The sequence below is a fragment of the Girardinichthys multiradiatus genome, chromosome Y, assembly GCF_021462225.1.
Source record: "Girardinichthys multiradiatus isolate DD_20200921_A chromosome Y, DD_fGirMul_XY1, whole genome shotgun sequence".
Classification (NCBI taxonomy): Eukaryota; Metazoa; Chordata; class Actinopteri; order Cyprinodontiformes; family Goodeidae; genus Girardinichthys; species Girardinichthys multiradiatus.
This window is the reverse complement of record NC_061818.1, coordinates 2389794-2413502: the sequence shown is the minus strand read 5'-3', so window position 1 is coordinate 2413502 and position 23709 is coordinate 2389794. Positions and strand designations below refer to the sequence as shown.

Genomic DNA, 23709 nt, shown 5'->3' with positions numbered 1-23709 from the left:
AAATTGTTTGATGATTATGAGAGGGTCACTCTACCTGCTGCTGCTTTGGAATCAAAACAACACTAGGAGCTGAGGTCAAATATAGCCCATAAGTCCCCCAAAATCCAACTTGCTGCTTAAATTAGATTTTTAAAAAAAGCTGAAAATACAAAACTGCAAAGAAGGAATCAATATTGCCAACAACCATTTTCTGGGCTACATTTCTACACTGGTAAACAGTTTTGAAACCTGATAGATGTATTGGAAGTGGTTAAAATGGCCTCAGAATACCACCCTGGATCCTGAATAAGATTCCTGCAGTTAGTTACACTTTCAATCCAAAGTTATGCAATTTAATATGTGTAGCAGAGTCTTTTATGCAATCTACTATACAGGGAGAAACCCAATGTGGACAGTGCAGCTCATGATGGATCAGCGTCTAGTAACCCCAATCTCTATATACTGACGGGTAAATGAGGATAAAATCTTGTGTGTTTCATAAAAATCCAAGCTGACCCCTGCTTTTCCTAGCATGTGCATCCCCCCCCCCCATCACTTTGTTGTGCACCCCTTCTGTTGCACACCCCACCCCTCCCAGGCTCATATGCAGTCTTGTGTAACTCTCTCAACCTAAACAAGTTTGATCCAGTTCATGAGTTGTTGCCAAGAGACCGTCTGGATGTGCATGTAAGTGTGGCTAGTTTTTTTTTTTTTGGTATGTGCACTCTGTGCATGTGTGTGTATGTGTACACATATCTCTGAAGGGTCGGGGTTCTCTGTTCTGGGTGATAACTGGAATTTTCCAGTTCTTGCAGCTTGCATTACATAAGAGATGAAGAGTGAGGAGAAGGAGCAGACAGCCATGTCTCTCTTCAACTAACAATTCCTCTATTTATTGGCAAAGCAGAGCAGACGTTTGATGTTCTGGTTCTATTCTTGTTCTTGTGGAAGTTTAGGTGTAGCTCACATTTCGTCAGCTTGAGATTTCTGCCCTTAAACATTAGTGTCCCACACAACTTTAATGTCACAAGCTTTTACAGAAACATTTCTTTTCATTTTTTAACAGATTGTCTTGAACTTTTCTCTTGGTATTTGTTTGAGCAGCAGGAAGTTAATATCACTTTGTTTGGAAGTTGATGGATCACTCGTGTTGTTAAAATTTGACACATTGCCTTCTGATTAGCTGTGATGTCCTTGATATCAGGGGCTGAGCTGGCTGGTGGAGTTCATAACTGCTGGTAATTTTTCTCAGCCAGCCCAGCAACAAATCAGAGAGCTTTGTCACTTCTCATTTCTCTCTTTCTGCTAGACAATCTCCCTCCCACTCTTCTCTGACTCGGTTTTTCACCACTTGATATTTATCATTATTTCCCATCTCTGTCTCTTGTCTGCAGGTGGCTGAGTGAAGCCGGTCACTGAGATCAGTCTGCCTCTCTGCCTCACATTCTTTTATCTCTAGCTGTTTGGTAATGGCGAGCTCCCTGATCAGTCGTCAGCTTGCTCTCTGCTTGCAGAAGAACTTATGGCTCAGCTCTGCAGGTAAATCCAAAACAATAATTGATCACTTTTATTCTAACTTGTGCATTTTGTTGTATTATTTACATTCTTTTACCAGGACAAAATTAATATGAAACTAAAAATACAATTTTTTATGTAAAAGTTGGATTTTATATTATATTATACTATACTATATTATATTATATTAGCTGGAAATCTGTCTGATACAAGTTGGTCAGAAGATGCATATACCGATGGAGGACCCCGCCGACACCTGCGCAGGTGAAAAACTCACAGAGGTTTTATTTCCATGGAGATGAGTTTTCCTCCTTGTTGATTCAGTCTAAACGGTTCTTCATATTGTTCCACCTTTTGGATGGATGAGAAGTTTACTGATTTTTTTTCTGAGTTGATCTCAGAAGCGTGACCCACAATCCTTAGGCATTTCTAAAAGACGAAGAAGGGAATTGTGTGTTTATTTGATTTCGAGTTTTCAACAAACAAATCCCATTAGTGATTAATAATTTTTATTAGGCCCGAGCAGGAAAACTGCAAGGGCCTATTGTAATCGCTCGAATTCTTATTATTATTCCGTTGCCTCTTTGCGGGGCAATATGGGGACTTTGCCTTACCCCAAAACTCACCAAATTTCCCCCAAAATTGTCCCCCGCGTGAAATTCTTAATCCTTCATGTCGTCATCAGCGGGCGTGGCCAAACCACTTAGCCACGCCCCCAAATGTGAGATAGCCCGAACCGTAAGTCATAGAGATCTGAAATTCGGCACAATGCTAGAACTCCTCAAAACAAGAAAAAAAGTATCTTGGGGGTATGTCCTAAAATGCACAGGAAGTTGGCCATTTAGGGTCAAAGCCGATTTTTCACTTTTACTCACCTCGAACTTAAACGAACTCCTCCTAGGGATTTTGAGCTATCGACTTCATATTTGGCCTATATGCAGTTAAGGGATGGGGGATTAAAAGTGATCAAAATCGTGAGTTTTTGAACATGTTTAGGGAGCGTGGCCGGGGCACGAACTTGGCATTCGTGCCAAAAATGAAAAATTGCAATAACTTTCCCAAAAAAAAAACTAATCACACCAAAGTTGGCATTAAGGAGGGCCTTCGGCTTCCCGACGATCCTATGGGGTCATATGCTGACATCATCAAAGCCACGCCCCCTCAGAACCGGAAGTCACTTTTTTCACTTGGAAAGGTGCCTCTATGACCCACTTGACCCAATCAACTTGAATCTGTGTCAGAAGACAGATAACTAGTGGGTCTAACTTCGTGTGAAGCACAGTGACGTTTCATAAAAGGGCGTGGCAAGGGTGGGGCCGCAAAGTAGGACGTCGCGCCATGGCCATACGTTTGGCTTTAATTTCCACATGCATCATCTGATCTGCACCAAATTCCATGTGATTGAACCTTGTCCAGTTCTCAACAGAGATCTGATGACATATTCGGTGGGCGTGGCCTAATTCGTACACAGCACCCCCTAGAAAATTTTAAAAAATCAGCCCCAAGCCATGCTTTGACCGAGAATTCTGAAATTTGGTACACATATGTAACTTCTCAAGACCTACAAAAAAGTCTATTGGAGTATTGGTCCAAACACCACAGGAAGTCGGCCATTTTGGATTGAAGTTGCCATTTTGACCCTCTTTTGGGCGTTTTTAGCCCGCATATCTGAGCGAACTCCTCCTACAGCTTTTGACTTAGAGACTTGAAAATCACTCAGTATACTCTTAAGGCATTGGGAATCAAAAGTTATCAAAAGCTTTTGGATACATGAAAGCGTGTGGGCGTGGCCACGCATCAAAATATGACTTCTCACCATAAAACACTACATTGATATAGCTCCTACAAGGAAAGTCACAGACAAATGAAACCTTCTGGGATTGATCTGCCTCTAGGCCTCAACAATATTCACTGATCAGATGCTGACATCATCGAAGCCCCGCCTCCTGAGAACAGGAAGTATCACGTTTTCCTTTACAGACTCAATGTTTGATGTTCATCACCTAATCAATGTGAAACTGTCCCAAGTAACAGATAACATGATGGTCTTAGACAGTCGCCAGTACTTCCTGCTTTAGCTGGAGAGTGTGGCTATGATGACGTGGCGAATTCTGATGTCACGCCACAGCCATACGTTTGGCTCTAAATTACACATGCATGGTCCGAATCACTCCAAACTGAATATGCTTGATCTTTGTCAGCCCCCAAACAGCTCTATTGGATTACATTTAAATCTGGATCAACAGCGCCCCCTAGGACACTTCAAGGGCTATATCTCCCTCATTCATCATCGGATCCACTTCAAATGTAGTATACATGATCATGAGTTAATGATGGACATTTTGACACAGTCAATTGATGATTTTGTTTTAGCCCCGCCCACAAACAAACAAGCGACTGCAGCGTCCTTCTGGAAGGTCCGATTTATTCGAAATTTTGAATGCTTTTTGCCACACTGAAACTCTGCATGACCGAAGATCATATGACATGTTGCTCACACTACCACTTAGTGACGACGTGTTGAAGTGAAGCGGTGTCATCGTTGGTGGCGTGTATGAGGTGATGCCAGGCTCCTGCGGTCGCTCAACAGCCCGAGTTGCAGATCATAAATACATTTCATAATATTTCCCATCACTTTTATACAGATGAAATTCAGCTGTGCTGCTCCTTTAAAATTATTTAATCTGTCTGAATTACTTGAATGCCTCATAGAAATTACAGACTGGTTAAAAAATAATTTCCTATCCACAGGTTTGACTTACCTGTGTAATTGTTTTAGATTTTAATTTTCTGAAAAACGTTTTGTTTGAGTTTTATCTGTGAGAGGTAGTATTTAAATGATATTTTTGTACCACAATCTGCCTTTGAACAATATTATATGTAGGTTTTAAAGTTGACCAGTTTTTATAATAAAATAAGGACATATTAGGTTTCTTAAAAACTACCTAATAACACTTCTTGTGCCTCTCTTTTACATAAAGCCCTGCTACCTCTTTGTGGGCGAGTGTGGTTAGTCTTGCAATGCAAAGGTCCTGCGTTCGATTCCAGCTTCCTCCTGACATTTGTTGATGTGCCCCTGGGCAAGGCACTTAACTCCAAGTTACTCATCGATCTGTGTATCGGTGTATGAATGTGTGATTTTGATGGGCTGAATGTGGCTCTTGTGTAAAGTGTCTTGAATTGTTGGTATGACTAGAAAAGCTCTATATAAATTCAGTCCATTTACCTTTTAAAGACCATTTATGTGTGGAATTTTAGCAATTTTAATTGTTTTCAGATAAATTACCACTAAATTTCAGGTTTGGACACCTGCAATGTTCTCTGAGGCACAAGATAAGCATTGCATAATCTGTGTGAATGTTTAAATGACCTCGGGATGTGCTAATAAAAATGTTCTTGTCAGAGCTCAGCGACAGAGCCATGTGTCAAAGGTTCTCTTCCTCACGCTCATCATTGGCCAGCTGTGCTGAAGTCCAGGATACTGAACCAGAATAATATCCAGCTAAATCAAACTCAGTGACAATAAAGATATCTGTGGCAGAGGACCCAGCTGGTTTAAACCGCTTCCTGTTGTTCCTGTGAGAACCTGCCAACTCAGATGACAAATTAACAGATTATGAGAAGCAAAGTTTGTCCTGCTTCACTGACACATGGCTCCGGGATATGGGTTCCATTTATAGACTTAGTTTTAACTCATTCAACATCACACAGTGAACTTTGACCCTTCTCAGATATCAACCTGAATGAACTAGTTGTTGAAATCAAATTGTTGTCAAAGCATGTCAGAAGTTCTTTCTTCCTCTTTCTTTCAGTGAAGGCATGTTTAGTTCTGTTGTAACTGATGCTACATCTGCAGGTAATGTGCTTTGCATTTGGAGAATGTTAGGTATCATTTTTTATTTGATTGCAAAGACATGGATTGATCAACACGTAGATCTCATCTGCCATTGCATGCATGGCAGAGCTGCAGAGGGATAATTTAAAAAAATTAGATAATATTTTACAGATTTGTTCTTTGAATTACTGTATGTCACATGTAGGTCACTCAGAAGAAAACAATAATATTGTTGGATGTTGCGATAATGATAAAAAATAATAAAAAAAAGTTAATGTCTTTTTGCTTTGGGTTTATTGTAAACATGGACCCCAGATAATGAGTAATATACCCAACAGCTAAGAGGAGCTAAGCTTTTTTTCTTTGGTGAAGGGAGGAGCAAGGGGCGAGACAGTCGCATAAGTGATGATGATTGGCCAAGGTAGAGTAAGCTTTCATTGTAAGCCAATCGGAGGCAATGTTCAGTTTACAAACAAACCACAAACGCACACATCACTCCTGCTTAGGTAAACTAGCAGATGTAAGCTGCAGCAGGTCTGGAGGGAAAAGTTGCGTTTTCAAAGTGGAAGTACAGACACTACTTTATTCTCCTTGAGGTAAAAGGCAAGAACGTACATGTTAAGTAAATATTAAAAGTTCGGTGTAAGTAGGCTACTTGTCTATGTGATTCCACTTTATGCAACTGGCTTGTGAAACCTTAGAAATTTTTTTTAATTCATATACATATTTAAACTTAAAAAACGTAACGCGATAGTTACTTTCCCTGCTAATTAGTTACTTTTACAGTGGCGTACCTGAGTTACTAACTCAGTTACTTTGTGGGAGATGTAACTAGTAACTATAACTATTTACTTTCTTAAAGTGACATGCCCAACACTGCTTATCACCTCTTCACCTTCTAAAACTTTATCCTGCATTAAAGTGTCACCAAATATATTCCTGGCACAGGGGGGCTGAAAGCATGCCATGTAATTACATATAGTACAGTTTTTAATATGCATATTGTGTACAGTGGTATTGCAATAATGATGCATGTGCGATAAACCCCTCTAATGCTGGGTATTGTGTTTTTGCCAGATGTTTGTATATTGACCCATAGTGAAAGGAGATATATCATCATCAGTCTCTTTTGTTGTGTCAATGAAATTATTGTTGTTACCTCAAAGTTTAGATATGCTTTGAAAAAAGGAATTTAACTCATTTAATAGTGACATGCCTAATCACTCTTGTATAGTGCTTGAGTGATTAGACTAGCTACAGCTGTAAGTTCCAACAGGGAGGGGAGGTTTTTCACACAGGCCAGGTGGGGTCTCTCTGAGCCCACTCTGTCCCTCTTGTTCAGAAACTCATCCAATCCAGGAGTTTGCAGTCTGCAGTTGGTCCATCCTTTCAGAGCTCTGTGAGATGTTCAAAGCTTGACATATTGTTTCCTGGCCTAACCCTGCTTTAAACATCTCCACTACTTTCTCCCTGACCTCTAGTTGCTAACAAGATTTTATTGGATTGTATTTTGGGGTGTTATAGTACAGGGGGTGCATGCCACACTTTTTAGATTGTAAAACATTTGGAAACCATGTATAATTTTCTCAGCTAAAATTGTAAAACGTTTTACAGAATGCAAAAATAAACAATGTTATATTGTTTGATATAAACAGAAGCAAATAAACCAGAGCTCAGCGGTTGATTATTAAATATTAGAGTAATTTGATGTGCTGTTGATCAGACATCGGTGCCTTTATTGAAGAGCAGACTGTGGTGAGTTTATACACAACAGAACACATCTTACCTGCCTCTGTTTGACAGGGTAAAGGAATTCCATCAGATTTTACTATTAGAACAGCTTTAGTTTGTAACAGTTTTAATGAAGACTGTGTTAAACCTTGGGAGTCCCAACAATCTACATTAACACTTTACTTGTGCACCAAATAAATGACATCAGGCCAAACAGTCTCTCTGTTATGAATTTGTTCATTCTTTCACAATTAATGTGTGTTTTAATCAGGGTGCAGGTATGTCAGTAAAGCAGCAGCAAAGACGCAGGTGGAGTACGACTATGACGGACCCTTAATGAAAACTACAGTCCCTGGGCCACGATCACAAGTAACACAACCTAACACATGCAGGAACATAACACTCAACTTTCTAGTCATATGAAAGATTTCAAACCTTTGTTTTTTCTTCTTATATTTTAGGAGCTGACAAAACAACTTGGAGAAATTCAGGTGAGGGCGGATGTGTGTGTGTGTGTGTGTGTGTTCTAAAACACTGCTTTAGAAATTAAATTGATTAGTTCTTATTGTATTAGTCTGCTCTGGATCTCAGTTTAGTTTAAATTTTCTTCCCTCCATCTGAGCTTGTGTTAGACATGTCTACTGTTTATGGTTCCCCTCTATACAGACTAGACAGCCCATCGGTTGTATGTGGCCAGATTAAATCTCCAATTATATTAACTCATTGAACTAGTTAAATATACCCAGCAGCACAGCCATTGTCCCACATTTATTTTTGACAGTACACGTGTTGTCTCTGCAGAAGTCTACAGCCTTGACTTTGAACCACAAACATTACAGTCCAAACATTTGGAAAATACAACTGATTAAGGACGAGTACATTTATCTATGCTTTTATTTTGTTCCACTAGCAATAATTCTCATATGAAAAGAGTAAAGTTTCAGCTCCCAGAAAACGTGCTTCATCTAAGCCCTAAAACCATAGAAACAGGCTATCAAGGATGTCTGGATATCTCATAATGCTCCACTAAAAGTAGAAGCCTGCTAATAGCCTCTGCTCTGTGTATACAGACGATCACTAAGGACAGAGTTTATGAAAAGAAGGTGTTTCATATATAGAGTGAGCTGTAAGTGATACCTGATCTGTTTTATACTGTAAGTACAGAGAGAGCCACTCAGAGAGCCTTCATTCCTTCTTAATTACTTTATCTTCAAAGACGTTATTCGGTCTGCAGCTTAATTAGGGCCAGAGATCTTACAGTATGTCCTGTAAAATAATCCTTAACCAATTTAATATTCATTCTGTTGTTTTTCCTTTGCTTGAGCCTGATTATCAAAGAACGGATTCGATTTTATTAGTCAACAGGGAAATGATCATGTTGCATTGATATCATTCCCTATCTGCTCTTTCCATACATTAATATAATAGAAAATATTTACAGGCATTTACTGCAGTAACCGTCACTACGATTTGTTTGTGTCTCTGAATTAAGTTTAGTCTTCAGCAAGGGAAATGTGTCATTTTTTTGGATTCAGATCAGGTGAATGACCAGGCCACTGGAGGATTTTTCATTGCTTTGCTTTAATGAACTTCCAGGTTGCTTTAGTTGGAGATTTTAGGTCCTTGTTCATCTCTGTGATGAAAGGTTGTGCTAACGGCTTGGCAGGATGTGAGCAGACAGTAGGTTTCTGGCTGCTTCTGTCCTCTCTAACTTCATCATTAAAGACCAATGCCCCTGACAGCCATGTACAGGTCCTTCTCAAAATATTAGCATATTGTGATAAAGTTCATTATTTTCCATAATGTCATGATGAAAATGTAACCATCATATATTTTAGATTCATTGCACACTAACTGAAATATTTCAGGTCTTTTATTGTCTTAATACGGATGATTTTGGCATACAGCTCATGAAAACCCAAAATTCCTATCTCACAAAATTAGCATATCATTAAAAGGGTCTCTAAACGAGCTATGAACCTAATCATCTGAATCAACGAGTTAACTCTAAACACCTGCAAAAGATTCCTGAGGCCTTTAAAACTCCCAGCCTGGTTCATCACTCAAAACCCCAATCATGGGTAAGACTGCCGACCTGACTGCTGTCCAGAAGGCCACTATTGACACCCTCAAGCAAGAGGGTAAGACACAGAAAGACATTTCTGAACGAATAGGCTGTTCCCAGAGTGCTGTATCAAGGCACCTCAGTGGGAAGTCTGTGGGAAGGAAAAAGTGTGGCAGAAAACGCTGCACAACGAGAAGAGGTGACCGGACCCTGAGGAAGATTGTGGAGAAGGGCCGATTCCAGACCTTGGGGGACCTGCGGAAGCAGTGGACTGAGTCTGGAGTAGAAACATCCAGAGCCACCGTGCACAGGCGTGTGCAGGAAATGGGCTACAGGTGCCGCATTCCCCAGGTCAAGCCACTTTTGAACCAGAAACAGCAGCAGAAGCGCCTGACCTGGGCTACAGAGAAGCAGCACTGGACTGTTGCTCAGTGGTCCAAAGTACTTTTTTCGGATGAAAGCAAATTCTGCATGTCATTCAGAAATCAAGGTGCCAGAGTCTGGAGGAAGACTGGGGAGATGGAAATGCCAAAATGCCAGAAGTCCAGTGTCAAGTACCCACAGTCAGTGATGGTCTGGGGTGCCGTGTCAGCTGCTGGTGTTGGTCCACTGTGTTTTATCAAGGGCAGGGTCAATGCAGCTAGCTATCAGGAGATTTTGGAGCACTTCATGCTTCCATCTGCTGAAAAGCTTTATGGAGATGAAGATTTCATTTTTCAGCACGACCTGGCACCTGCTCACAGTGCCAAAACCACTGGTAAATGGTTTACTGACCATGGTATCACTGTGCTCAATTGGCCTGCCAACTCTCCTGACCTGAACCCCATAGAGAATCTGTGGGATATTGTGAAGAGAACGTTGAGAGACTCAAGACCCAACACTCTGGATGAGCTAAAGGCCGCTATCGAAGCATCCTGGGCCTCCATAAGACCTCAGCAGTGCCACAGGCTGATTGCCTCCATGCCACGCCGCATTGAAGCAGTCATTTCTGCCAAAGGATTCCCGACCAAGTATTGAGTGCATAACTGTACATGATTATTTGAAGGTTGACGTTTTTTGTATTAAAAACACTTTTCTTTTATTGGTCGGATGAAATATGCTAATTTTGTGAGATAGAAATTTTGGGTTTTCATGAGCTGTATGCCACAATCATCCGTATTAAGACAATAAAAGACCTGAAATATTTCAGTTAGTGTGCAATGAATCTACAATATATGAATGTTAAATTTTCATCATGACATTATGGAAAATAATGAACTTTATCACAATATGCTAATATTTTGAGAAGGACCTGTATGCCTAAGTCATGACACTGCCTCTGCCATGTATGACCTTTTAGCGATATGGGCTTTGTCTCAATATATGATATGTGATCATCACTGTATTAATATTCAATCTGTAATACAAAAATTGCAGGGAAAAAAAAAACAACCTTAGAGTTGTCTTCCCACATGATCCACAGCAAAATTGACTTTTAAACCAGTCCAACTCCTAAACAAAGCTATGCTACAGTTGTGGAGTACAGTAAAAACAGCAGATTAGCCTCAAGTATATTTGCAAAAAACAACCAATGACAAATTGTTTTGGGAAAATCCCCATTTCTGTGACCAATAATGTGACCACATAGAGTGGGTCTACTGACAACTCCGATCAACCACGGAACAAAAAACAAACTATGAAGCAAAACACCTGAGCACACATATGAGACGTCAAACCACAAGACCAAAACAAGTTTGATGGTTTTGAGCTGACATTCTTCTCCAGTATGACTCAGGGAGAAAAGTCCTAGTTGATTAAAGTCTCTTCTTTATAATCACTCCACAATCTAGAACTTTTTTCTTTACAGGTAAGTCTTTTGGGTTTTAATAAGAAATCTTTAACTCTGAACTTATAGTAATTGTCGTCGGGCTGTTTGATTTGTTCAGCTGTTGCCATGATGTTGCCTCAAACCTGAAACAGACGGTGAGCTCAAAGTTTTACCGGATGGGTGGTGGGAGAACAAGTGAGCAATGTGTTCAGGGGCATTGTGAAAAACTAAGCTTTCAGCAAATTATAGGCAAAAGGATAAAAACGTTTAGGAAATTTATATTAATATCAGAGATAGTTATTTCATATCCCACATGGGATAGATTTCAATGTTTTCTATATTTGTATATATCACCCAGCTGAATGTGGTAGGCCCTGGATCAGGAGCTGCTTTCTGCACTTTTTATCTTGCCATCACTCTGGTAGAGGTGGGTCCTGGCTGGGGTGGGTTGCGGAAACAGATTTTTAGAATGAGCTGGAATTATTTCATTATGTGACTACATAATAATTGAACTTGCAAACTGAACTGAATCCAAAATACAGCGATGGTAAAACTCTTTGGTCAGAAGTAGTCTGGGTCATGTAGCAACAGTATGTGTTGTTGGATGGGCAATGATGGCAGGAATAAAACAGAACATGTTTCTTTGCAGAATGTCGGGGCAGTCAACTTCTTTTGTAATTATGAAGAGAGCAGAGGAAACTACTTGGTGGACGTGGACGGCAATCGTATGTTGGATATCTACACTCAGATCTCCTCCATTCCGATTGGTTAGTAACACAACATTCAGTCCTATTACATGCTCCATTTCAACATGATACTGATGAACCTCTTTAGGAGAGAGTGGCAACTCAGGAATTTATGATTTTATTAGGGGATACAGATTCCCTGACTGTCTGACTCAGATTCTCATCTCATGTAATATTACACAGATCCAGACTTAGAGGAGTTACATTGTGTGAACTAGAACTTTACTGAACTCACACAAGTTCTTTTGTCAATCAATCACAGTCTGAGTGGTGAATGTAATGGTTTAGGATTTTCAGAAAAAACATCTTTTGTGTTTTCCTTAAAAGCACAGTTGAACATTTTTGTTTTCTATTGGATTCTTCCTTTCTTGACTTTTAAATGTTCCTGAAAGTCAACCGATTGGTGTTAAACTTGAAAAGGTTTTGCTTAAAAGCAGATAAAGCCACAGCAATTCTCCAGCCCGCTCCTCATGCCTGGTCAACAGCATTGTTTAAATCCTCAGTGAAAAGTCTCAAAGCCTTTGGACTTCTGTGACAGAAGGGCTTTTGTATTTGCCTGAAGCACCCAACTAATTAATTCAGAATTTCAAAGGGCTTGACAGTTTGAGATGGTAACTGTCTTTACTGCACTTACTGGTATAATTAAGATTTCTCTATTTCTGAAAACCCAGGACTATACAGATAAGAGGATTTATCCACTTAAGCCTTCATTTAAAATGTTCAGTGCTAATTTCTGTCAGACATGCCTGACACCACACATGCCCCTTTCAACCAATAAGAGACTTATTTCATACATGTTGTCCTTTGTGATTCTCTTGAGGAAGGTGTCTTTGTTTTCAGATTTCAGAAAGCTTTCCTAGAGAACTAAAACCCGTTTCATCCTAATGATGGCTGATATAGTAAGTTGATTTTAAGCACTGTTCTTTCTTCACCATTCTTTGGGTGATTTTTTTTAGTTGATCAAAAATGTGGATACAGTCAGGGCTCAGTAGGGTAACAAATTGAACAATCCTAAAGTGCATTCTGATGTCTATACGTTCTTATGTTCATGTTTGTACAGTAAACTACCTCCCCTATGATAAAAAGGTTTTAGAAAGGGCAACCACAAACAAGCAGTGACATGACAGATGTATCATAGGAAGTGATAAAATTAGCTCATCAGAAAGGCCAGCTCTGTCCTAGGATGTCTCCTTGACCCAGTGCAGATGGCTGGCGACAGAGGCACTCTGGCAAAAAAAAACATCACTGTTGGACAATGTCTTCCATTCCATGCATGAAACTGTTGCAGAACCGGAGAGTTGCTAGGTGAAAGACTACAGCATCTTTGTTGTACACAGGAGCGTTATCGCAGGTCCTTCCTCCCAGCAGCTGTTAGACTTTATAACCATCACTGCTTTCTACAAACTCAATAAGCTGTTTGCATCCTAGCTGTTATTTCCACAGTTTTTTGATTTCTTGTAAATAGTCTATTGTTGTTTTTTTGTACAAATTACACACAATCCACATTTTGTACATTTTTGAAATTGTCCTACTAGATGACACATTTCTTTTTTTCTGAGTATTTTTAATAACTTAGCAGTATTATTTTCCTATGCTGTAACTTTGCCCTTCTATACAGTCTCTTAATCTTATTTAGTTGTTTTTATATTTTTACCATTGTGTGAATCTGCATTCTTCCATTTGTCTGTGACTTTGCTACTGGTACACCTTGATTTTCCCACTGAGAGACAATAAAGGAGATTTCTATTCTAACATATTTCTCAGTAGCTCATTGGTCCCTACTGGTCACATTTGGAACACCACTGGTATTTATATAGACCAGCTGCATCAGTTTATGTAAGACTCAGTTTCAAAGCTTTGTTAGACGCACTGACTACTATTTGTGTTATAGATACACAGATGCCCTTAGACCTCACAGTAAGATGGTGTAAACCATAACAAATTTATTGTCCTCTGTAGGACAGTCATGTTAAAAATAGAGTACCGTCTCTTTAAACTTCAGGGTTTTTACTGATCACACATAATAAAACTAACCTGGTCTTAACCAGGTTCTGAAAAAATTAAAATCTAACCTTAAGTGTACAAAAACAGTTTCCGCATGGTGCTTATGAATTAAACGAAGATACAGACAAAATAGAAAAGCTGCTATGGAAAAACTAAGCACACCCCTTCAAACAGGGGCCTGCTTATAGAACACTCTCTAGCCTGTCTGACGTTTATCAGTCTCTCACATTGTTCTGGAGACATTTCCGCCCCGTCTTCTTTCTGCAGCATTGCTGCATCACCAGCCCTCCACCACCGTGCTTGAGAGTTAGTATAAGGTGTTATGGCCAACATTGTTACATCTGCCTCATCTGTCCAACGGAACATTGTTTCAGGCATCTTTGGCTTATTGGGCTGAAGCTTGACAAATCTAACAAGTAATGTAGCAATACTGATTTTATATAGGAGAGACTCTCATGGCAACCCTTCCAAATCATTCACTCTTGTTTAGTCTTTTTCTGATGAACTTTAATGTTTACTGTACTAACTGCAGCTTTAGGGATTTTGAATCAGGTGCATTAATCAGCAGCAACCTCCTGCCACTTTCCCTCCTAATTTGTTGATGGTAGCAAAGGTGTACTTAGTTTTTTTTCCTTGCTTTTTCCTTTTGGCCATATCTTTGTTTAGTAAAAAAATTAAAGTGGAGAATCTGTTGTATGTATTATTTACACTTGCACCTGGTACCTGGTAAGGACATGAACAGTATTATAACCCATCTTTGCAATGCGTCACTTGTATCTGATGGACTGATTTGTCCTCTTGTAGATGCAGACAGTAGATATTCTCATTAAGATAGCTATTTTTGGTTTTGCTGCTCATTTAGTTCCAGACTGACAAAAGGAAGTTACTGTCTTTGTTCCAAATAGTCTTTCCTTTTATGTATTCCCATAGCTCCTACTGAGCTGGTAAAAAAGAGGCAATAAGATAAGCTGCTCCCTTTGCTCTGAGTTGGTTAGAGACACATCTGAATTCTACAATTTCACAAAAAATAGCAATTTGTAAACATACTAGAAGCAGATATGCCTGACTGGGAACATCGTAAATCTGACACTGTGTGCCTGCAGTGACTGCATTAACTAGACACGCTGTATTTTCAGTTTGTGATCTATGGTCATGTTTAATCAGCAGCTTAAGTCTTTTTTTGTAATTTCTTTTTAACTCTGTCTTTCATAAAGCATTTTGCTCAACATGAGTTGTTTATAAATGTGCTTTATAAATTATGCTGAGTTGAGTTAAGGTAAAAGGATGATGGTTGTGGATGAGAGATGAAAGGATTCTGTGTGTGTGTGTGTGTTTGTTGTTTTAAAATCTTTCCAATTCTTTCTTCTCTCAGGCTACAACCACCCTGCTCTGCTCAAGCTGATGACCAATCCCAACAATCTGGTAGGTCCACACTTATTCCCACAAGTAACCAGGTAGCCTCAGGGTAAGTAAAGGATATTGGAGATGAAAAATGGAGAGGGCTAATGACAAATGCTGACACAAACCTCCTCACTATTATCAAGAACTAGAGCAAATTTTGTATAAGTTAAATTTGTTATGAAATGATATTTGACATTTTCTTAATGCTGGTGATCTTGTTAACATAAAGACTGACCCAGCAAAGTGTTATTTATTCCCAAGCTGATAAAGCCATTGGGGAGTTAACATGAAAAAGCAAAGGAAAATATTCTTACCATAAATGAAATTCACAGATGCTGTACTACACCGACAGCCCTATACACTGGATAATTATGAGTGAGGACCTTGATACTGTTGGACAATACAACCTCAATTCCAATTAGGTTGAGACGTTGTGTAAAACAGAAATAAAAACAGTAGTGCATTCACACAATGTAAGGACTTTCAAAATGGAGGACCCCAGAATGCAGACGAGCAGGCAGCAGGACGGTGAATGAAAAAAGGATTCAATTAACAAAAACTCACTACAGAAGGTGACTGCAAAAACAGACACGGGCAGGTTGGCGAGACAGGTTTGGCATGATGAAAACACAAGACATGAGCCTGATCTGAAATGTTTCAGCGATGAATAACTGAACAGGTGTGTATATATGGAGTGTGAACCAGGTGGAGCAAGGAGACAGATTAGCTTGGAGCAGGTGAACCGAATAAAGATAATTGACAGACAGAACAAAACGTGGCTGGAGCAAAACAGACTCTTGAATACAAACTGAAACTAGAACAACATGAAACATGAGCCAATTTTTACTTCTCTAAAGACAAACAAGTGATGACAATACAGATGTTTATGCAAAAACATCTGGTTACACACTGTTCGTTAATGATGTGTGATGGAGTACAGCAATAGTTTAAAGTTTGTGTGTTTTCTCTAATGTAGTTTCTGTTTCTGTTTTAGAGTACATTTGTGAACAGACCTGCTCTGGGAATCCTGCCGCCTGAAAATTTTCCAGAGAAAATTACTGAAAGTCTTCTCTCAGTTAGTAACACACACACACACACACACATACACCTTAACAGGTATACAAGTGTCCTAACTCACAGTAGTTAGTAGGAGGGATGATAATCACACTAAACTGTTTATCACTCCCTGTCAGATTGCACCAAGTGGAATGAATCGTGTTCAGACAATGGCCTGTGGCTCGTGCTCTAATGAGAACGCCTTCAAATCAATATTCATCTGGTACAAAGTAAGTGTGTGCCCACCCAGAACCATGTTAACCATTGCCTGGTCCACACTGTCATGGTTTTAACAATCATAGTGAGTCTCTGTATCTAAACCAAGTTTGCAAGTCTTTTAAGTTTCTATTTCAGGCTACCTATCTGATTTTATTGGAATGCTAAAGAGCTCCTCTACTAATTTAAAATATTTTTTGGTGACATGAAGTGATACATAGTTCACCCTTCCAGGTGAACTATCCTTAGGCGGCCCAGCATGTCAATCTCCATTTTCCCACCCTTCCTTTGCTCCTGCCAGATGTTCTTTTCAAGAACCAAGTCCCCCACCTTAAAGTTGTCCACCTCATGCCATGGCTGTTTCCTCTGTCGGTCCTCGTCCCGGCTTTACCTGATGTAGACGGATATGTGGTGACCTGCTAATTTAGGCCTCTGCCCAGTGCCACCTGCTAAATAAGCCTCTCAACTTTAAGATCTGTGAGGAAGGACACAACATTTGTGTAGTTATGTGCCTCATCTGAGTAGGATGTGATAACACCTTACCTCCTACTCCTTTGGGATTTTTGATGAATATCTGGCCTCCCTGCCAAACATCAAGTAATATGGAGAGCGTTTAGTTGTCACATGTCGTTTGGTCCACAGGGCAACGTTGTGGCTTGCAGCACTTCATCCCATTTGTTTGGGTGCTCCGCTACACGTTGGTTCAGCAATCTTAATGTAGAGAGTTCAATAGGTTGTACATACAGGGGTTGGACAATGAAACTGAAACACCTGTCATTTTAGTGTGGGAGGTTTCATGGCTAAATTGGAGCAGCCTGGTAGCCAGTCTTCATTGATTGCACATTGCACCAGTAAGAGCAGAGTGTGAAGGTTCAATTAGCAGGGTAAGAGCACAGTTTTGCTCAAAATATTGAAATGCACACAACATTATGGGTGACATACCAGAGTTCAAAAGAGGACAAATTGTTGGTGCACGTCTTGCTGGCGCATCTGTGACCAAGACAGCAAGTCTTTGTGATGTATCAAGAGCCACGGTATCCAGGGTAATGTCAGCATACCACCAAGAAGGACGAACCACATCCAACAGGATTAACTGGACGCAAGAGGAAGCTGTCTGAAAGGGATGTTCAGGTGCTAACCCAGATTGTATCCAAAAAACATAAAACCACGGCTGCCCAAATCACGGCAGAATTAAATGTGCACCTCAACTCTCCTGTTTCCACCAGAACTGTCCGTCGGGAGCTCCACAGGGTCAATATACACGGCAGGGCTGCTATAGCCAAACCTTTGGTCACTCATGCCAATGCCAAACGTCGGTTTCAATGGTGCAAGGAGCACAAATCTTGGGCTGTGGACAATGTGAAACATGTATTGTTCTCTGATGAGTCCACCTTTACTGTTTTCCCCACATCCGGGAGAGTTACGGTGTGGAGAAGCCCCAAAGAAGCGTACCACCCAGACTGTTGCATGCCCAGAGTGAAGCATAGGGGTGGATCAGTGATGGTTTGGGCTGCCATATCATGGCATTCCCTTGGCCCAATACTTGTGCTAGATGGGCGTGTCACTGCCAAGGACTACCGAACCATTCTTGAGGACCATGTGCATCCAATGGTTCAAACATTGTATCCAGAAGGTGGTGCCGTGTATCAGGATGACAATGCACCAATACACACAGCAAGACTGGTGAAAGATTGGTTTGATGAACATGAAAGTGAAGTTGAACATCTCCCATGGCCTGCACAGTCACCAGATCTAAATATTATTGAGCCACTTTGGGGTGTTTTGGAGGAGCGAGTCAGGAAACGCTTTCCTCCACCAGTATCACGTAGTGAACCGGCCACTATCCTGCAAGAAGAATGGCTTAAAATCTCTCTGACCACTGTGCAGGACTTGTATATGTCATTCCCAAGACGAATTGACGCTGTATTGGCCGCAAACGGAGGCCCTACACCATACTAATAAATGATTGTGGTCTAAAACCAGGTGTTTCAGTTTCATTGTCCAACCCCTGTATGTATCTAGCAATGTACCAGAGCTGCAGGATGTTTGATGATGATTTTTGAACAATGAACATTTTTGGATATTCATCTTTGGATTGTGCCATTCAGGCTTTCCAGAAGCCCATTAGTTTGGGGGTGGTATGTTGAGCATAAACTCCATTTTATATTGAGTTTATGATACTTACATTTTATAGCAAATGTTGAAGCTCTGTTGTATTATGAAGCTATGCTTGTTGGTTTCTCCCGTGGTATACTTTTAACCTTTAGGTCAAGGACTTCCTTGACTTTTCTGGGCTGTACTGCTCTTGCTTTTCAATGTTGAACATTTCAAACACAGTTCGATGGTATTATGTTACGTAACATGATTCTAGGATCTGAAATAAACAACAATGCACTCAATAATGTACAGATGTTCTTAACATACAGCTCACAGTACTGATACTTTATGAACAATACAGGGATTTACATTTTGTTTCTGTTCATGACCTATGGGAGGAATTGTTGTGGTCCTATGGACAGATACTCTCTGCTGTAGAAACTCTGCAACTCCTCCTCTTTGGTCTCTGTGCTGCCTCTCTGATTCATGCCCCCCTTACCCAGTCTGTGAGTTCTGGTGGGCAGCCCTTTGCAGGCAGGTTTGTTGTGGTATCATGTGCTTTACTTGTGTGGAGAGTTGCTTGGTCTTCATGGTGTGATGCCTTTTGCTTAGTGCTGTTGGGACTGAGGCTTTTTAGAGAAGGTCTGTTTATACTGACAGATGATGTGACACTTGTGCACTCAGGTGAACTTCATTTCACTAATTATGTGGCTTTTAAAGGTAATTGGTTGCACCAGAACTTTTTATGGGCTTTATAGCAAAGGAAGTGGAAACATATGCACATGCCAATTTTCATTTTTTAAAATTCTTTTTAATGTATATATATTTCTCATTTCACTTTACTTCACCAACTATGACTAATTTCTGCAGATATATCACATAAAATAACATTAAAAAACATTTAAATTACAAGCAATTATTATAAAATAACTGCACAATTGAATCAGAGGTATATTCCTCCATAAAGGATATTAACATTTGTAATAAGTGTTATCTTGTCTACTATTTTGCCGAACAAGGAAGTTACACTTTTAAATAATTTTTTTCTGAAAAAAGGGCTGAATTGTCCCCTAAAAATTGGTTTTGCCTCAAATAAGGAATTTTTGCAGCGGTATTGCAAATGTTATTAAGTATACAGTATTTTTCTTAGTAATGGTACTGAGTTTGAATTTTTTATGCCGTGACAACCCCACTACTTAGATCGTGTCTATGGTGAGGGAGGTGGGGGGGCGTGATATTTTTTTGGGTTTGAGAACCTTTCTGATTTTTATTTTATTTTTTGCAAGCGGAACTAATTTTACAGCTTTCGACCCAGAGTTTTTTCACCTGTTGGATTGAACAGATTAACTTTATTTTCTTTGCTTCTACAGGTCCTTCTCAAAAAATTAGCATATTGTGATAAAGTTCATTATTTTCCATAATGTCATGATGAAAATTTAACATTCATATATTTTAGATTCATTGCACACTAACTGAAATATTTCAGGTCTTTTATTGTCTTAATATGGATAATTTTGGCATACAACTCATGAAAACCCAAAATTCCTATCTCACAAAATTAGCATATCATTAAAAGGGTCTCTAAACGAGCTATGAACCTAATCATCTGAATCAACGAGTTAACTCTAAACACCTGCAAAAGATTCCTGAGGCCTTTAAAACTCCCAGCCTGGTTCATCACTCAAAACCCCAATCATGGGTAAGACTGCCGACCTGACTGCTGTCCAGAAGGCCACTATTGACACCCTCAAGTAAGAGGGTAAGACTCAGAAAGAAATTTCTGAACGAATAGGCTGTTCCCAGAGTGCTGTATCAAGGCACCTCAGTGGGAAGTCTGTGGGAAGGAAAAAGTGTGGCAGAAAACGCTGCACAACGAGAAGAGGTGACCGGACCCTGAGGAAGATTGTGGAGAAGGGCCGATTCCAGACCTTGGGGGACCTGCGGAAGCAGTGGACTGAGTCTGGAGTAGAAACATCCAGAGCCACCGTGCACAGGCGTGTGCAGGAAATGGGCTACAGGTGCCGCATTCCCCAGACCTGGGCTACAGAGAAGCAGCACTGGACTGTTGCTCAGTGGTCCAAAGTACTTTTTTCGGATGAAAGCAAATTCTGCATGTCATTCGGAAATCAAGGTGCCAGAGTCTGGAGGAAGACTGGGGAGAAGGAAATGCCAGAAGTCCAGTGTCAAGTACCCACAGTCAGTGATGGTCTGCGGTGCTGTGTCAGCTGCTGGTGTTGGTCCACTGTGTTTTATCAAGGGCAGGGTCAATGCAGCTAGCTATCAGGAGATTTTGGAGCACTTCATGCTTCCATCTGCTGAAAAGCTTTATGGAGATGAAGATTTCATTTTTCAGCACGACCTGGCACCTGCTCACAGTGCCAAAACCACTGGTAAATGGTTTACTGACCATGGTATCACTGTGCTCAATTGGCCTGCCAACTCTCCTGACCTGAACCCCATAGAGAATCTGTGGGATATTGTGAAGAGAACGTTGAGAGACTCAAGACCCAACACTCTGGATGAGCTAAAGGCCGCTATCGAAGCATCCTGGGCCTCCATAAGACCTCAGCAGTGCCACAGGCTGATTGCCTCCATGCCACGCCGCATTGAAGCAGTCATTTCTGCCAAAGGATTCCCGACCAAGTATTGAGTGCATAACTGTACATGATTATTTGAAGGTTGACGTTTTTTGTATTAAAAACACTTTTCTTTTATTGGTCGGATGAAATATGCTAATTTTGTGAGATAGGAATTTTGGGTTTTCATGAGCTGTATGCCAAAATCATCCGTATTAAGACAATAAAAGACCTGAAATATTTCAGTTAGTGTGCAATGAATCTAAAATATATGAATGTTAAATTTTCATCATGACATTATGGAAAATAATTAACTTTATCACAATATGCTAATTTTTTGAGAAGGACCTGTAGAAGCGTGTAGTCCTTATATGCTTCTTGATCTAGATTACTATATCTAGACTGCCATTGCCTCAAGAAGAAAAAGAAAAAGATTTAGTTCATTTTAGAAGATATTCAGCTTTTTATAATTTATTACCCACAGTTAAGTCTAAAATTGTTGCTACCCTTCTGGAGTTACTAAATATCAATTCTTGCCTGGGAACCCATTGGTGTCTCCCAGAAAGTGCTGGAGACTGTTGCTGGGCAGACAGATATCTGGGTCTCCTTACTGGACCTCTTAACCCTGCAACGTGATCTTAGAGGAGTGGAATACTATGAATGGATCTTGTGTCTTTCATTTACTAAAATTTAATGTTGCACATTTCCCGTGTGTGTGTGTGTGTTGGGAAGGGAGTCTTCAAAAGGTGGGCTTGGACTAAAAAGCTTAATAAACCATGGTCTAGCTAGTCACGCTCGCGTAGAAAGATGCTAATGTTCATAACTCAGCCAACCTCAGATGTCAAATCAGTTGCAACTTGACAATGCAATCAGTTCTGCCTGAAGCATGGATCCTGCCTTTCAGTTAAGTTCAAAACTGGGCTTTTAAAGAAAAAGTTATTTCTGGTATTTTTGGGACGAATGTATATTAATTGTTTACTAGAGATTGCTGGACAAAAATAACACTTCATACTAATAAGTTATTGTCTACTAGCTATAACTAAAGAAAGATGGTAATAAATTACCACAAAACAAACTACTGTATTCCTTAGCTTCCTACTGTTTAAGGTAGTCTAATTCATGCTCCATGGATCTTTTGTTTTTCACTTTCCTTTTTGCATTTTGATCTCTGTGGGGTTAGAATTTCTTTATGGTTTCTGTTACTCGCTGCCTTCCATACCTGGTTCACCCTTTGGTTTTGAGTTTCTTAGTTATTTGTTGTAGTTATGTTCGTATTTTAGTGTTAGTCTTTCAAGTAATTAAAAAAAATGCGACTGTCTCAAACAGTTAGTTAATCCTTTCATTAAAAAATAAGTTTGAGGCAATAATATCATGGCAAAGGTAACATACTTGGTCCTGGCGCAGTTGAACATTGTGAATTCCAAGCAACTGTGCTCAGTACGCTCGCTCTATATATTGTATGTGTGCATCAGAACACACACACTTCATATGAACAGGGCTATACAACAACAGCCCAGAAAGGTCACAAACACATGTTGTGTTTTGAGAAACATGCTTTAACACCTGAAGTAAGTTCATCTTAACTACACCATAGAACGTAGCTGAGCAGCTTAAGTGGGCAAGAGAGCAAATAGTCTCTGTAAGTAAAGGTCTATATGGGGTTTTGCTGTTAGGCTGTTTTATTTCCATCTGTTTATTTAGTGCAACCTGTTATGCCTCCAGCATTAGTATTCAGTGTTGTCTTTAAAAGGGACCACCTGTCAGATTAATGTAGTATACATGTTTACACTCAGCACCACTGGTTGCGAACCCTGCATATCTGCCCCTTACACTATATAAAACAGCCCAACTCTAATGGAACCATAGACTTTATGCAGGGGCAGCCGTTTCTACTGGTGCACCTTTTTAGTACACTACCCAATGTCCTGATGTATCCATATGTATCTGTTATTGTAAAAATATTGATTTTAAATATAACTTCAGAAATTACTAATACACAGTAATAGTACCCTATACAAGTAGTATAGGTAAAGGTTATGTATTAATTTTCCACCTTTTCTTCAAAGATTGAGAAAGTGTTTTGGTCGGTGTGTGTCCTTCCTGCTCTGACATGGCCAAACAATGATGCTTCTTCTGTCATTAGAACCACAGAAAAAGCTAAATCCAAATCTGGCAACAAAATATTATTTGTTGTGGATAACTGAACTTCTGTAGTTCATCATCTTCATGTAAAGTCGTAATGGCTTGTTTGCTTTGTTTTAGAACAAGGAGCGGGGCCACAACAAGCCATCTGAAGAAGAAATGAGCACCTGCATGATAAACCAGGTCTACCTGCTTATTATCTTCAGTTTGAGGAGGTTTAGTGCTAGATGTGTATAAAATGTAAAACCCCTTCATTATTTTTCCCATGTTTTGTTTCTCCATCTCAGGGCCCTGGCTGTCCAGACCTCAGTATTTTGTCATTTATGGGAGGTTTTCATGGAAGAACAATGGGTATGTTACAGACTTCTTTAATGAAAAATCTTATTATTTTCCTTATTATTGGATATTGCAAAGAAACCACTGACATTAAGACTTAGTTACACTATAGATATTACCAGAAAAATGACCACTGTGTAAATTCATGTTGGGTTTCTCCACTGTGATGTCCAAAATTTATTTCTTTTGTATTCTTGGCTCTG

At 39.8% G+C, this 23709-nt stretch overlaps 1 protein-coding gene across 3 annotated transcripts in view; it reads left to right on the top strand.

Annotated features, from left to right (window-relative positions):
- LOC124864637 (4-aminobutyrate aminotransferase, mitochondrial-like) overlaps window positions 1-23709 on the top strand; it is a 52618-nt gene that overhangs the window by 18111 nt on the left and 10798 nt on the right. For all 3 annotated transcript variants that reach the window (XM_047359494.1, XM_047359492.1, XM_047359493.1), the window contains 9 exons: window positions 1374-1518; window positions 7332-7429; window positions 7522-7551; window positions 11582-11699; window positions 15055-15104; window positions 16078-16158; window positions 16277-16369; window positions 23291-23353; window positions 23458-23521. In XM_047359494.1, coding sequence (XP_047215450.1) covers window positions 1449-1518; window positions 7332-7429; window positions 7522-7551; window positions 11582-11699; window positions 15055-15104; window positions 16078-16158; window positions 16277-16369; window positions 23291-23353; window positions 23458-23521 — 667 coding nt within the window. In that variant the 5' untranslated portion in view covers window positions 1374-1448. The remainder of the gene's footprint in view (window positions 1-1373; window positions 1519-7331; window positions 7430-7521; window positions 7552-11581; window positions 11700-15054; window positions 15105-16077; window positions 16159-16276; window positions 16370-23290; window positions 23354-23457; window positions 23522-23709) is intronic.